Raw genomic sequence first — 16,298 nt, 5'->3', positions numbered from 1 at the left:
ATTAAATTAGTTAGTTTGGGGTGGTGGTGGTGAACTCACGTGAAGACACTTTCCTCATAATAAATCAGACTATGAATCCATTATCACTCTAACAACAACAACAACAACTGCACTTATATACCACTCTTCTAGATATAGTGCCCCACTCAGAGTGGTGAACAATGTCAGTGTTATTCTTACCCCACAATACAACTGGGCAGCTGGGGCTGAAAGGAATGGCTTACCCAAAGCCACTTACTGAGCTTATGGCTGTAGTGGGATTTGAACTCGCAGAGTGCTGATTTGTAACCCAACCACTTAACCACTGTGCTACAGCTGCTACCGTTGTGTACCTCACTGGCAGCCGTTCTCCAGGAATATGAAGCAGAAAACAGACTTTCCCTTTAGAGTAGCCAAAGATTGAATCTTGGAGATGCTTTGGCTCAGCGGTAGAACAGCTTCTTTGCATGCAGAAGGTCCCAGGTTCAATCTCTGGCACTTCCACTTTAAAACATCAAGTAGTAGGTGATGCAAAAAACTTATGCCTGAGAACCTGGGGAGCCACTGCGAATCAGAATGCCCAGTACTGACCTTTATAGACCAATCGTCTGACCCAATACAAAGCAGCTTCATGTGATTGTGTGCATACAGAGCATATGCTCTACCTCTGAGCTGTGGCCCATCCTTTGGGGTAGCACAGTGTGGATTTTCTGCTTCTGGACTGAAATGTCTTCAGCAAGATGTACCTGAGTTGAAAACGCAAGCACTAGCACAACTGTTTCAAGGCTTGTGCTTTTTTTCTGGTGCGGAGATTATTCCTGTGATGAAAAGTCACTGCGTAGTGTTAATGGACTTTGCTGATGTGAATGTGTTAGCAGTTCCTTTGACTGCCACAGGGGTGTGAATGGTGATGCAATTTAATTTGTCAATCTTACAGTTTTGCAGCAGATAATGGACACTCTTGCAAATATCATATATGGGAAGTATTAGAAAAATTATTTTTGATTGCGCGCATCAAGACAGAGGAGGTGTAAAGTGGCCCAGGGACTTAATAATCCTGGATTGAACTGGAAAGAAAAACCCTGGCGTCCCTCTCCGCCTCTTCAGATTTCTTTCCTGGGTTCCTGCAGAAACTCTAATGGATTCCCTGCATGCTTTTTATATAAGCAATCAGTGTTCTTTTGCTTGTCAACTTTCTGCCATATCTCCATGAAAAGCTTCATTTTGGAGACCACAGTGATGAGCTTCAAAGGGCAAGCCTTCCACAGGTGAAGTGCCACTACTGAAAAATTCTCGTCCCTGATTGGCAGTCATCTATCTCTGCAGGCAAAGGTACAGAGATCAGGGCTTGGGAAGAGGTGTAGAGATTGGGGCGTGGGCAGTACAAGAGGAGGTGGTCCTCCTTTATCCAGTCCCCAAGCTGTTCAGGGTCTTAAAGGTAAAAACTAGTGCAGAAGTTAGGTTTATCGTATTATCCCTCTGTTGCAGATGTCCTGATCTCTGAGAGCACAGAGTTTTGTTTTGTATTTGTGGATGAGGAGCATGACTGCCGTATGCCTCCGGATTGTGCTTCTTTTTGGCTCCCCTCACAGCTATCATGAAAACTGGGCTATATGCAGTTCCAGTTCTTTGCTTAGCCTAAGACACGTCTTCTATCCTGTTCAAGCAGATGAGGGCCTTATTGAGAAATCCCTTCCCTGTAAAATCAGAAGTCTGAAATGGAGTGAAGGGGCACCCAAACAGTAAAAGCATATTAAATAATTTACCCCTTTTGGTGAGACTTGGGGTCAAATAGACTTCCAGAATTTTGTCCTCCCCCCCCCCCCACAAGTCCACGTTGATCAGCAACTCTAGTGAGCAGAAAGCTGATGTGGACGCTTGTGTCCCAGCTCATGTTCTCTCTGCTGCCCCAGATCTTGATGACATTTAATCACTACTGCTTTCAGCTTTTTGCTCTCTGCTGCAGTAGTTGCTAGGAAGGGTAAGTTGCCATTCAATGGTCCTGAAAATGTGAGTAGTTCTGCACTGAGATCAGTCAGTGGCTAGGGTGAAAGTAGTTCTGTTGTTGGGTATATTGTTACAAAATGGGCAAAGGGTACAGGTTTATTGACTATAGTGATGCTGCATTATATCCTTTTTTTAAAAAAAAAATGCTTCTAGAGATCCTAGGGTATTTCCTGTTTCAGACTAGAGCTAAAGCATCACGGCGTGCCTTAGACCCCCTCCCTTCCAGACCTCTGTCTTCTGATTCTACAGGAAGGATATTAATCAATAAAGCCTGCCTGCCTGAACAAGATTTAAAACGTACTGTAAGCTAATAGTTCCCAACCTTTTTTTGGTATGGTGGCCCAAGAGTCCAAACTTACTTGGTATAGTGACCTACTTAAAAAAAAGGAGTACGCACAATTCATTAAAACTGCAACAGCCTGCCCGTGGTTGGGAAATGCTGCTTTTAAGCAAAGCAAAAAAAATATTTAACTGCGTATAGCCTACAGTTTTCATAACAGACCAAATCCAAATTGCTCAGTTTGCTCAGAAATCTGGTTTGAAAAAAAGTTATGTTGTCTCTCTGCAAGACTATTGAAACTGCTTACTCATTGGATTTTTTGGCAAGGAGAGGTATTAAAGCTAATGCTGCATCCATCTTTAAGCACTGGAGTTTCATTTCAGCATACTGATGAGATTCTTTGTGGTACTGCCACTGTTAAGCCTACAAACCTGCTAGTGGTGAACAAAAATTTCAGGGGGCTGAACTTTATTTTGATAACTGCTTTTCTTCAAAGGACATTGTTGAGTTATTCTGAGGTGAAGAGGTCGAGGGGAGACTACATCTGTTCACCACCAGGATGGAAACATTATGACAGCGTCAGTCGGCGTTTTGCAGACACAATAGCTGAGAAACTATTTTCTCTGTAGGAACCGGATTAAAATTTTGCCCTTCAAAAGGAAGTTATCGGTTTCCCCGACTCTGACACACCAGATAAAGATATTTAATAGAGGCTTATTTCCAACAGCTTGGCTCTTCTCACTTTGAGAATGTAACTGCTTGAGGGACAGATGCATTTATTGCGTTATAGTTTTATGATCTATTACGCTTTAAAAAAAACAAAATACCACCACCGTTTTGCACACGGTCCAACTTATCCCCTTCTTTGCAGCAATACGTGCTTATGGAAGAGGGCCAGAAGTGTAGGTTTTTTCTGAGTGGAGGGCTGGATCAGGGCCTCGGGAGAGGGATGCATTCTAGGTATCTTACACAGTGTAGTATTTATTCTTCGTCAAACTCAGTTTTACCCATTGGTCTTCCTGGTGAATGTGCAGGGATTTTCAATAGCATTTCTCTGTGTGTGCACAAAGTGCAACTTGAGTACTGGCAGAAGAACAGCATGTATCCAGTGCACTTCTATTCCCACCCTCCACCCAGAGTGTTGTACATGGTTCTTCCTTCCCCATTTTCTCATCACAGCAACCCTGTGAGGTAGGTGAGTCTGTGAGAGACTGATCTGGCAAAGGTCACCCAGAAAACTTCTGTGGTGGGGTGGGGATTTGAACCCAGGTCTCCCATATGTTTACTCCTTTAAGCCGGAGACTTCTGTTCCTATGGGTTCTATCACCCAGTAGGTATGTGACTGACAATAGGAAGACAACAGGTTCCAAAGTGTTACTGACATGAATTAAGTGGTTTATTGGAAGGCATTACTGTATAATAATGTACTACAAAAGCAAACTGAATCAGATGTATGAATCAGATATATATGAAAATGCACGGATACAAAACCATCAGAAAGAGGCATACGGCTACGAAAAATATGGGATATATAAAAAGGTAAATAGGCATGAGCTTGAGCAAATAAAATATGAGTGTATAGAACTATTCTAAACTAGTCCCTGGAAGAGGACATGCTAAGTAACAGAGAGATGAACCATAAACCACTACGAACTGTACATACCCTTGAAACAAAAGGTTGCAAACATGAGAGCAAGCTAATGCATATTAGCTAATCTAAATGTTAAACTATGATTTGCTACCCATATGCCCTTCTAGTCATAGCTGTTTCCTACTGATGCAGTTTCATAGCTACCTATCCAAGGATCCCTTGTTACTCTGAGCAGGTCTGACTAAGACCAACCTTAATTCAACATTGGTGTGTTCAACTCGGCATTGAACTGTTTCGGACCATAGGAGGTAATTATATATCTGCAGCCATTTGAGCCTTTCAGGTGAAGGTAGTACCATATGGTGTGCCACTGGCCATAGCTAAGGTCAATGACAAGTATGATTCCTGCTTAATTGCCTTCCTCTGTTCACTGTCAGATCTCCCTAGGTGTGTCTCTGGTCTGTCTATCCGGTTAGAATTTGCTGAACCATCCTTTGTAGTTAAAGCATGGATAGCAACTTTTCCTCTTTACATTGAAAATTTTTTAGTCTTCGAAGAAAAGCTATCTATATCATCTAGCTAAAGATGGCTTCCGAAGTTCATGGCTAAAATTAGTTGATGACAAGTTGCAGAGAATTGGCTTGCCCCTTGAGCTCTTTAACCAAATGGATTACCCCTCTGCATAGAAATTGATTAAATCTAATAGTCTTACACTTTAACAAATGGAGCACTGGCTGCAGAGCTCAACGACTATGTTCCTTACAGTACTTAGGTCTTTCAATCCCAAAGGCTCTGCCTGCTTATTGTAAGTTTTTAACGGTTCCTAAATATAGAATATTTTCTCCAAAGCTAGACTAAATGTCTTGCGGTTAGGTGAACTAGCAGGCAGATTCCTAGGAATTCCTTTCTGAGCAGCTATGTGACTGTAAATCCGGTGACTTAGACACTGTTTGGCATTTTTTAATAGATTGTAATAAGTACAATTTTGTCGAAGGCTTTCATGGCTGGAGAATGATGGTTGTTGTGGATTTTCCGGGCTGTATAGCCGTGGTCTTGGCATTGGAACTACTACATCAGGAACTACAATGCCAAGACCATGGCTATACAGCCCGGAAAATCCACAACAACCAAGTACAACTTTGCTTGTGACAAATGGATCAAAATCTATATCCAAAAATGGAGCTTTGCTACAAAACAAGATGTTGTAGCTAAGTTATTATCAGATACAGATCCAAATGTGACTCTGGCAATAGTAAAATTTATGGCATCAAATGGCATGACTCTCTAATCTAAAATTGTATACTTAAGATTGCATATTTATGTTTCCCATATTGTATAATTATGCTTTTCACAATGTTTACATATTAATATAATCTTTCCTGTATGCTTATGACCTGTTGATCTATGGGTATTAATAAAAGACTTGGTCTACAGATTATGGCCATCCCAAATAGCTACAGAAAAAAAGTCAAGAAAGTTACTGACCAAACAATGTTTGTCAGTCTCACTTCCCTCTCTTCCATTTAGATGCTTATAACACACTTTCCCCCAGTGGGGATACAAAGTGGCTTACAATATTGCTGTCCCAATATCTGTTTTTATCTTTACAATAATCTTGTGAGGAAAGTTAGGCTGAGAGTGAGTTACTGACCAAAGGTCATCCAATTGGTTTCCATAATAGAGTGGGAATTTGAATGTTGGCCTCCTAGATCGTAGTCCTGGCCTGGATAGCTCAGGTGTGCCTGATCTTGTCAGATCTCATAAGCTAAGCTGGGGCTGGCCTTGATTAGTAATTGAATGGGAGACCTCCAAGGAAGACCAGAGTAGCACAGGCAGGCAATGGCAAACCATCTCTGTTAGTCTCTTACCATGAAAACTCTGCTGGGGGTAGCCATAAGTCAGCTATGACTTGAGGGCACTCTCCACCACTACCACTCCTAGATTGTAGCCCAACACTCTAAGCTCTACATCTTGCCGGTTGTCAGAAGTTTATAGGTTGCAGTCTCAATCAAAACTGACTTTGGGGAGGGGCTGTGGGTCAGTGGCAGCACATCTCCTTGGCACGCAGAAGGTCGCCGCAGTCTCAAGCTAAAAGGAACAGATGGAAGGTGATGTGGAAGGCTTCTGCTTGAGATCCTGGAGAGCTGCTGCCAGCTTGAGTAGATAATACTGACCTTGATGGACCAATAGAAGAGTGGTATATATGTGCATTTGTTTTTGTTGTTGTTGTTGTTGTTAAAGTTCATGTGACTCTTGATGTGTCATAGTTAAAACAAGATCTGACAAACAATAAGCGATAAAAAGGACATGTCCTAAATTAAAGCACAAGGGAATATCTTCACAGCATCATTTCTTCCTTGGAAGAGGAAGTTTTCTCCTGCTGCAGGATCCTCCCCCTCCCTGGAAGTCCATGCCATGCTTCAGGCGCCCTTCGGCCCTTTAGGAGGCTGTGTGCGCATGTCCCTTGCTGTTTGTGATTTGAGAGTGCAAAATACATCCCACAAGAAGATACAGTGTGTACTTCAAAGGAAAATACCATCCATTTCTCCCTGCATCTCTTGTTGCAAAAATTATTAGGCTTGATAATCTTGCTGAAAATAAATGTATTTTTGCTTGTGCGTTTTCTGCACTGAAATTTGCCAGCTTTAACATTTCTGTGTTGCTCCATTCCTTGTTTTAACAAATGTTCTAATTCAAAGGATAGAAGTAGCTCAGCTTCTGATAATAAAATTTAGCCTACATTCATTGACTTGACTCAATTTACCTTTTTTTAAAAGAAAGAAAGGCTTCTATTATGTGTATAGGTCGTTTTCAGGCAACATTGCCTCAAATTGTACCAAGATTGCACGCAGAGAATTTAGCCCAGTACAACAGTTCTCTAGCAGGGAAGCATCAGGGCAAAACATTTCAGCATTCTCTTCCTGGAAACCAAGTTTGAAACTGGTTCCCTTTTAACACAAAAGCTTCTTGCTATTTTCCATTTCATCTTACAAAATGAAACACTTAGTTTCATTTAGTAGCACTTGGCAGACAAAAAAATGTGTATGGGGCCAGCCAGTAGTATTCATGACTATTGACAAGACTCTGCCACTAGAGGGGAATGGGAAGCTACAGTCCATAACTATTTAATTAAATGATGTTCTGGTTAGAAAGCTCAGTATGCAATTTGGCTGGAAATTATCTTTTTTTTTAATTTAAAGGAAGGGGTGAAGGTTTGAAATGAGAAACGGATGCATTACAAATTCTTTTTTGCATTGCTCAACTACGGTTTAGGAGATCTATCTTGAGCCTTCTCAGTCTTCCCACCTTTCGCATTTGTGAGCCTGGTGGTATCTGTGCACACTTATGAAGGTGCCTTATACTGAAGTCAGTCTGACACGGTCACTGTTGTCTGCTGTGGCTGGCATTGTCTCTCCAGGCTTCCAGGCATTTTCCACATCACCAACTAGTTGATTCTTTTAACTGGAAACTCCAGGGATTGAACCTGCGACCTACTGCATGCAAAGCAGGTGCTGTAGCAATTAAGCCATCGTCCCACAGTAAATCCCCTTCCCCCCCCCTAGTTTGTAGGGTAGAGCTTCTGTAGTTTCTGTATTGCAGAAAATAATCTGAGACACGCACCTGCCTATGGATAATCTTTGCATCGTGGAATAATCTTCCCCTCTGTTGTGCACCTCAGGTAACAGGTGAGGGGAAAGATTCAAGAGAAAAAGTCATGCTAGCCTGTTGCACAAGGTTGTGCGTGTTGCACAAAAACAAGTTAGGAGCCTTGTGGGATTTTTTATTTACTTCCTTTATACCCTGCCTTGCTTCCCAGAGAGGACCCAAAGTGACTTACATTGTTCTCTTTTATCCTCACAGCAACCCTATGAGGTAGGTTACATTGAGAGTGTGTGGCTGGCTGAAGGTCACTCAGCAAGCTTCCATGGCGGAGTGGGGATTCAAACCTGGGTTTCCCATATCCTAGTCAGGCACTCAGACCACTAAATCTTACTGTCTCATCAGCATCCTGAGATGTGGAGGGACATTTCAAACCAAGGGCTATTTTGCATGATCTTCCTTCCTTTTTGAGGAGAGAAGGATACGGTAACATGAATTGTATCTCCTCCTATTAAACAGGTCTGATTTGAAAGCAACGTGGAACCTTGACAATCCAATAGCCTGATAGCAACAGGGATATGTAAAGCCTAGAATTCTCAGGAAACTAAGGGAGCTTGGAATCTGACTTGGATTCTTGGACCTTGCCTCTCCGGCTTCTTCCAGGCTAGCTTGTAATTGAGTGGATATAGGCAAACAGATGTGTGCTTGTGATATTACTGCATGCATGACTTTGGGAACAGTTTGCAACACCCTGGTATACCACAAAAGCTTGCATCATTTCTGGATTACCTCTTGTTGATCCTACAGGCCAAATGTGGACATTGATATGTAGTGTAGCTGACCTTGTTCTTAACAGACCGTCCCTCGCAGGGACAGTTTTTTCAGCTTTTGTTTTTGCTTCTGTGCAAGGAGCAAAAACAAAAGCTGAAGGGCTGTTCATCTTGGTGGTTTCTTAATAGAAGTTAGATTGTTGAACTAGGATCTGGGCCATGGAAGCTCACTGGGTTAGTCAGTCTGTCTCAGACTAACTTGCCTCATAGGGTTGTTGTGATGATAAAATAGAGGGGGAAAGAACAGCAGTGTTGGCAGCCACTTTGGGTCTCTATTGGGAAAAAGTTGAGTATAAATATCCAGGGCTTTTTTTCAGTTGGAACGTAGTGGAATGGAGTTCCAGTACCTCTTGAAAATGGTCACATGGCTGGTTGCCCCGCCCCCTGATCATCTGGAGATCAGGGGGCAGGGCCACCAGCCATGGTGACTATTTTCTCCGAGGGCAACCCACCGAGTTCTACCACCTCTTTACCCAGAAAAAAAGCCATGTAAATCTCTAAATAAGTAAATAAATCCTGCGTTCAGTACTCTCTAGGTTTGTTACACCTAGATGACTTGGACCCAATGAAGACCACCTCTTAACATTGACATGGTTTTTGGGTCTTCTCTTAATTGCTAGTTGTGTTGTGATGATATAAGATGTTGGATTGCTGCTTTCTCACAAATTATAGCAGCTCCCCCATTTTTTATTAAGAAGGCATAGAAGATATCCCTTGTATATTGTAGAAACAGTTCCCCATCACTTTCTATATTCGTGCTAATGGGTTAGTTCAGGGGGAAAAATGAGGGAGGTAAAAGTTATTGCTGCTGAGTGACTTCGTCAGACTTCTCCTGTGAGATGGATTAATGGGCTCTTTCTGTGGTAAGAGCTGCAACCTCCAGATGACCTTCTCAGTCTTAGTGGGGTTTTGCTGGTGGTGGTGTCTGCAAATTGCACTTTCCATGTGAGTGTAAAAATGTAGAAGATCCCACGTTCAATCCTCAGCATCTCCAGTTAAAAAGATCAAGTAATAGGTGATGTGAAAGACCTTTGCCTGAGACCCTGGAGATCCATCGCCAGTCTAATAGATAATACTAATCTTGATGGACCAATGGTCTGATTCAGTATAAGACAGCTTCAGATGTAGAATCATAGAATCATAGAGTTGGAAAGTACCTCTGGGGTCATCTAGTCCAACCCCCTGCACAACACAGGAAATTCACAACTACCTCCCCTCTCCACACTCCTAGTGTGACCCTTGCTTCATGCCCAGAAGATGGCAAAACACTATTAGGGTCCCTATCCAAAATGTCCTGGGGAAAATTGCTACCTGACCCCAAGGTGGTGATCGGCCTTACCCTGCACATGTAAGAAGGGGCCACAAGAACTAAGCACTGATGTAACCCTTCCTGCCCTCCTTCTCATGATCTGTTTACGTTCACGGAATCAGCATTGCAGTCAGATGGTCATCTAGCCTTTGCTTAAAAACCTCCAAAGAAGGAGAGCCCACCAGTTCCTGAAGAAGTCTGTTCCACTAAGGGACTGCTCTTACTGTCAGGAAGTTCTTCTTAATGTTCAGCCGAAACCTGCTAGTTCTGGTCTGACTTTTGGGGGCAGTGGAAAACAACTCTGTGCCATCCTGTATATGACAGCCCTTCAAGTACTTGAAGATCACTTCTCAGTTGTCTCCTCTCCAGGCTAAACATACTGAGCTCCTTCAACCTTTCCTCATAGGACTTGGTCTCCAGATCTCTCACCATCTTTGTTGCCCTCCTGGACACATTCTGGCTTGTCTATATCCTTCTTAAACTGTGGTTCCCCAAACTGAACACAATACTCTAGGTGAGATCTAACCAGAGCAGAGTAGAGTGATACTATCACTTCCCGTGATCTGGACACTATGCTTCTGTTGATGCAGCCCAAAATCGCATTTGCCTTTTTAGCTACCACATCACACTGCTGACTGATGTTCAGTGTATGGTTTACTAAGACCCCTAGATCCTTTTCGCACATACTACTGCCAAGACAGGTCTCCCCTATCCTATAATTATGCCTTTGATTTTTCTTACCTAAATGCAGAACTTTGCATTTATCTCTGTTGAAATTCATTTTATTTGTTTTAGCCCAGTTTTCCAGCCTGTCAAGAGCATCCTGTATCCTGACTCTGTCTTCTAGTGTATTTGCTGCCCCTCCCAATTTAGTATCATCTGCAAATTTAATAAGTATTACCTCTGTTCCTCCATCCTAGTCATTTATAAAAATGTTGAACAGAACAGGTCCCAGGACTGATCCCTGAGGCACTCCACTTGTCACTCTTTGGGTGCAATCTGTCAACTAATTACAGACCCACAGTAATAGGATCCAAACCACACCTTACCAACTTGTCAACAAGGATGTTATGTGGAACCTTATCAAAAGCTTTACTGAAATTGAGATAAGCTATGTCTACATCATTCCCCTGATCCAGCAAAGAGTAACTTTCTCAAAAAAGGAGATGAGGTTAGTCTTACATGACTTGTTCTTGAGAAACCCCTGCTGGCTCTTAGGAATCATAGCCATCTTTTCTAAATGCTCAAGGACTGACTGTCGATGTACATATGTTCAAAATCACCCATTCTTCTGCTCCACTGTTACATATAATATCTGAACTGGTTCCTACTGAAAAATTAGAAATGTTTGGTGATCACTTGGGTTCTTTTTAATACAATACAGAGAGTTTATTCTTACAGTATACTCACCTGTTTTGCAGCTCCCTCGGACTTGCGGTGGCCCCTCGTGTGAGGTTTCTTCAGAAAGCTCAGAAGAAAAAGCTTGAAAGTGAGAAAGAAGGCCTGTTAGAGGGGACAGGTCACTCCAAAGAAGCGCCTTCTTTAAGCAGTGAAGAGGTAGAGAAATGCAGAGCACTCTTCAGTGAAACAGTAACATTAGCAGGTGAGGAAACCAAAGAGCTCTCTGGCGGAGATAGTGAAATGGAGGATGACGCATTCCAGGGACAGTCCGAGTCAGAAGAGGAGCCACTAACTTGCAAGGGCTTGAAAGCTGAATCTGTGCAGTTCTTTGAAGATGATGATGGCGATGATGATGCAAAGGAGCTCGATGTGCTGACTGTAAAACGACGGAATGTCTTTGGCTTGAAACCCAGGGGCAGTGTAACCTTGGTAAGTTATTTCTTCCCCCCCCCTCAAAATTTTATTAAAACTGTTTAACATGTAACTATAACACATAAAATTACAGCACGATAACAACATATAACAATATGTAACAAGATATAACAATAACACAGTATGTAACTTTCTAAAGTACAAGAAGTCATGTTCTCTATATACCATTTCCGAAAAGGTGTGAATATATCTAATTCGATGATTCAATACCTAAATTTCCAGTGATAATATGAAAGATAGCGTATACATTTATATACGTATTAAAGACTTTTAGACCACGTAAGGAATTATTATTTTCTATGTGATCAAAGAATGGGAACCATTTCTCAATCAAATTCGTAGTTTGCGGGAAGTGTTCTATTTGATAGATTTTATCGTATAATTTCTCAGAAATAAGAGGTAAGTTATTTCTGATGGTTTCTGCAACTTCTATGCAGAACAGGCCAAACATCACAGGCAGGCAGTTCTTAACTGAAGCCACAGAGTTTCTCAGGTGTTGCAGAATAGAACTGGTTGTGCACCCAAGCAGTTGCTTGGGGTTACATAATGGGGAGGGCATGAGCACACTGCAGGGTATTTTCTTGCACTGTGCCATTAGTATCATGGGAGAAAACGGCATTACTTCTTGGGCATGACTCGTGGCAGTGTGGGAAGGCACAATGAGTGTACCTTGCCTGGGATGACAAAGTATCCTTAGCTGGCCCTGTTTATGATACGTAGGCTTGCTCTTGGTGGTCTTTGTGTTGAGTCAAGGTAGATGACTTTTGGGTCATCTTCTTTCCCTGCTAGCTTGATTCTGTGGCACCATTAAAAAGTTTCTCAGTGCTAATGTAACTATTAAATGACAGAATTAATCTTTAGCTAGGCTTTCACTTTTGGGAACTGGGCCAATAAACTCAAGCACCTATTACTTACTAAAATGTAGTGTTAAAGGTTTAGTACAGGTGTTCCCGTATTTCAGTATTCTGATAGATGTTTGGACATGGGCACCTCATGAGGTTTTAAAGTAAGGATTTAGCGTTTATTGCATTTGGTAGCAATAGGCAGTGTAAATTTGATATATGAGCGATGGAGATCATAAGTTACATTTTACATGTTTTCAACTAGTAATTCATTTTTACTTTCTTTCATTTGAAAATTTTAAGTAGCAGTATGTCTTGGTGAGAATGCTGACCCATTTTATATATTTGACATAATTGCCGGTATAGGAGGGGAAAAAACTTTGCTTCAGCAAAATAACTCTCTTTACTTCAACACAAAGAGATGTTCATGTTATGAAATGTGTAAAGGACTTAGTGTGAGCAAAGATGAAAGACACTTTGTGGTGCATGCACTCACAAGTTAGGAAGTGAGGGGAAAATGTGTAACAAATACTGCTTACACCTTTTGTGTGGGAATATTTTCCTAGATTCTTATTCAACATGAATGACCTGGTCATTTGAATCTATGCATTGGTAATATAAGAACATGTAAATATTAATATTGGGAAAATCGTTTAAAAATTCTTTAATTTAGAACTTAGAAATGGTAATATGGAACTTAAGGCATGCTGGCTGTATGAAAAAAGATTTTTTTCCAGGAATGTCTACATTGTAAGTGAGTTGCTGCATGGCCAATTAAGACTGAGGAAGCAAGCAAGCAAGTCTTGGTACAGGCAAGATATGGCCTACTGACTCTGTGCCTGCATATTAGTTCAATGCATATATCAAAACAAACCATAATTTGCAATAACTGTAGTCTAGGGCCCAAATTGATGGCTTGATTTTTAAAATGTACAAACTAACCATGGGCTACTTGTTCATTTTTTGTTTGCTCATTTACTCTAATTTCCATGGTGTACGGGCCTCCAGTTGTACACTATGGTTTGTCACTTGGGACATCACAAACCATGGTTAGCACAAACCATGGTTCTTAGACCTATTTCTCTCCCTGGTATATGAATCTGGTTTGCCAATTCAGAGGATACGCCAAACCCTAATTAAGCACAGTTTGGTATGGTATCTGAAGTGAATCTCTGCTGTTCCCTAAATGGTTCTTTCATAGGGGAAAAAAGTGCACATCAGCACTAGCTCTGTTTAATGTTTCAGTTTATAGCCTTTCTATTAAAAAAAATAGTTCCCTTGCAACCTACTTCTCTTACATTGACAATTTATTAAATATGCTGTCAAAGAAGAAAGCAGTTGTTTAACTAATTTATATGGAGTTTTGGTTTGTTTTAACTTTATAAATAATCTGGAGGATTGATTTTGCAATTGACACTAGTACAGGTGATCAATGGTTTTAATACTCAAAGGTATTTTAATACCCGTATTTTTGATGTGGTCTTAGAAGACGATATGTTCAAGTTAAGAAGTGGGGACCTTTGAGGACTTGGGAGAGGGGTGAATCTCATCTCCTCAACTGGTTGGTTCTCCTCTGGTTGGCAATCTAACTCTACCTTCCCTGCATCTTCTTTCCTTGCTTCCCTCCCACTTGCCCTTCTAATTCCCCCCCCTTATCTGTCACTTTCCTCCAGTATTTTATTCCTTCCTTCTCCCGAGTACTGCTCTCCTTTTCATGCATTCTTCACCCTCCTGCCTCTATTATTCCCACAGCATTTTGCTTTATTTTTCTTTCCACCCTTCTTCCACTCAAGCTTTACTCTTTCCATCTTCCTTCCTGTCCTGTGCCCTCTCTCCACCTCACCCCCCCCCACCAAATTCACCTGAAATTTCATAATTTTCCCACAGATTTGGAGAAATACCTGCCTGTTCTCTACCTGGAAAATGTGTAAATTTTTAACATCTGTATTCTGGAGTCAGGTTCAGAATTATATATATATATAGGAGTGGTTTTGTTTTCTCTGTCCAAGGCTAATGTCTACAAAGAGAGGAAAAAATATTTCTCACCACAGGGAGAGAATGGAGACAGTTAAACAGCAGTAAACCCATAGGTTTTGGCTTATTTTGAAAATGGAAAAGAACTGCACAGTTGGATGGGAGAGTGTGTCTCTTGAGATGTTAAAGCTGTGAGAGACAGCGTTGGACTTGGGAGGCCCAAACAGCCCTGGAAGTGGGCCATGCCCTTCCTACAGCTGCAGCTTTCCCTCTGCTACATGCCCCTCGTCTGATGGAGGGTCACAAAGCTCCTTTTGTCAGCTACATGTTTCACAAGCCACCAAAGCAAAGGCAGGCATTGCCATACTCTCCTGTCCAGACCTACCATGCTTCAGTCAGCACAGGGTGAAGCCAGGTGCTACTGCACTTGTGTTCCGCCTCACCAGCCTGGGCACTGTGGGGTCAACAAGGAGGAGTATGGGTGCCTCTGGCATGGAGTGAAGCCAGGTGCCACTCTGATTGTGCTCTTCTTTGTTGACCTACTGAGGAAAACCCTAGGCACAGTGGTTACTGGCCTCATTCCATGCCAGCAACCACCCATCCTCCTTGCCATCCCCCCCTGTGGGGATGCGTGGAACTTAGGGCAACAGCTCTCTGTTATTTTCCCTGGTAAAGTAAATGATGAATCTACTTTTGAAGCAAGTGTGGGGTAACGGTTAAAATGTTGGACTAGGATCTGAGAGACCCAGGTTTGAATCCCCACTCTACCATGGAAGCTCACTGGATGACCTTGGGCCAGTCACATGCTGTCAGCCTAACCTGCCTCACAGGGTTGTTGTGAGGATGAAATGGAAGAGAGGAGAACGATCTAAGCTGTTTTGGGTCCCCACTGGGGAGAAAGGCAGAGTATAAATAAATAAAAAATCTATCTTTGACAGACAGGGTTTCTGACAGTCCACAAATTTTTGACTGGTCTTTGTAACCAGTACTAAATTTATACTGATCACAGTCTTGCCGCGCCTCCAACTTTTGCAAGTGGCAAAGTCGTATCCTGGGTGTCATGACAAACTTTATGGCCATTCCACCCCTACTCCCCCCTAAATCGTGCAGTGCAATTCTGTGGGTGGGGTGGTTCTTTATCTTTCTCTCCAGCTCTGAACCATAGACCTTTGTATACATCCAGAGGCTATTGGGAGAAGATTTTTTAAAAAGGAAGCTATGTGTTGGTAAAGTTATGTATTTCTTACTTCAGTATCTCAGTGTACATGAAAGGGACTGCATGCTCTGTAATGGATTTGTCTCATAGATCCATGGTGCTGACTGACTTCCTTGTCCTGTAATAGGGGAAATGTGGTTACTGAAAAACTATACTTTCCAAGTCTGTCAGAAATTGGAATTTATAAAAAGGTATGCAGTTTTCTTAGAACCACTTTTCTGTTTTACTGAATGTCGATTTTATGTAAGTTGACAGCTAAGGTTAGAATGCATATGAAGAGAGACAGTTCAAATAAAATGAACTATTCTGTTAGGGAGCTAGTATTTTACATTCCCCAGAAGTACCATGTGCCCATTTTCATATACTTTGCCCACTCCTCCCTCCAATTTAAAACAAGTACAAGTTAGGATTTTCAAGAACCTTCTCTTCTTGCCTGAGGTCTGAGATGAACTCATTCAGAGGGCTCGAGCCTGGTCCACATGTGATGCAGAATGAATTAACAGAATTCTGAGGTGATTGAGCAGACTTTTACAGCTTTAGACTACAAATGTTCCCCCATGTAACAAAACAGAACTGCGAGTTCAAGTCAAGACTCTCAGTCACGAAGCTCACAGAGTGACCCTGGGCCAGTCACAATCTCTCACCCTATCTTGCAGGGTTATTCCGGGGACAAAATGGGGAAGAGAGATTCATGTGTAAAGCTGTGAACTCCTTGGATGAAACAGTGGATTAAAATGTACTAGATAGATTTCAAGCTAAGGTTTTCCATCAAGATACACAGTAGATAGTTTTCAGATGCTTCTATCTTAGTATCTAACACTTTGGATCTTTTAGTTC

The 16,298-nt window shown here is 41.8% G+C and overlaps 1 protein-coding gene across 1 annotated transcript in view; it reads left to right on the top strand.

The window, feature by feature from the left end:
- Positions 1–16,298, top strand: part of DDX10 (DEAD-box helicase 10) — a 242,076-nt gene that overhangs the window by 55,778 nt on the left and 170,000 nt on the right. The window contains exon 13 of the mRNA XM_054974856.1: positions 11,018–11,426. Coding sequence (XP_054830831.1) covers positions 11,018–11,426 — 409 coding nt within the window. The remainder of the gene's footprint in view (positions 1–11,017; positions 11,427–16,298) is intronic.

This window comes from Eublepharis macularius, chromosome 3 (assembly GCF_028583425.1).
Source record: "Eublepharis macularius isolate TG4126 chromosome 3, MPM_Emac_v1.0, whole genome shotgun sequence".
Classification (NCBI taxonomy): domain Eukaryota; kingdom Metazoa; phylum Chordata; class Lepidosauria; order Squamata; family Eublepharidae; genus Eublepharis; species Eublepharis macularius.
Note: the sequence above shows the minus strand (reverse complement) of the source record. Positions and strands in the feature narration are given on the sequence as shown.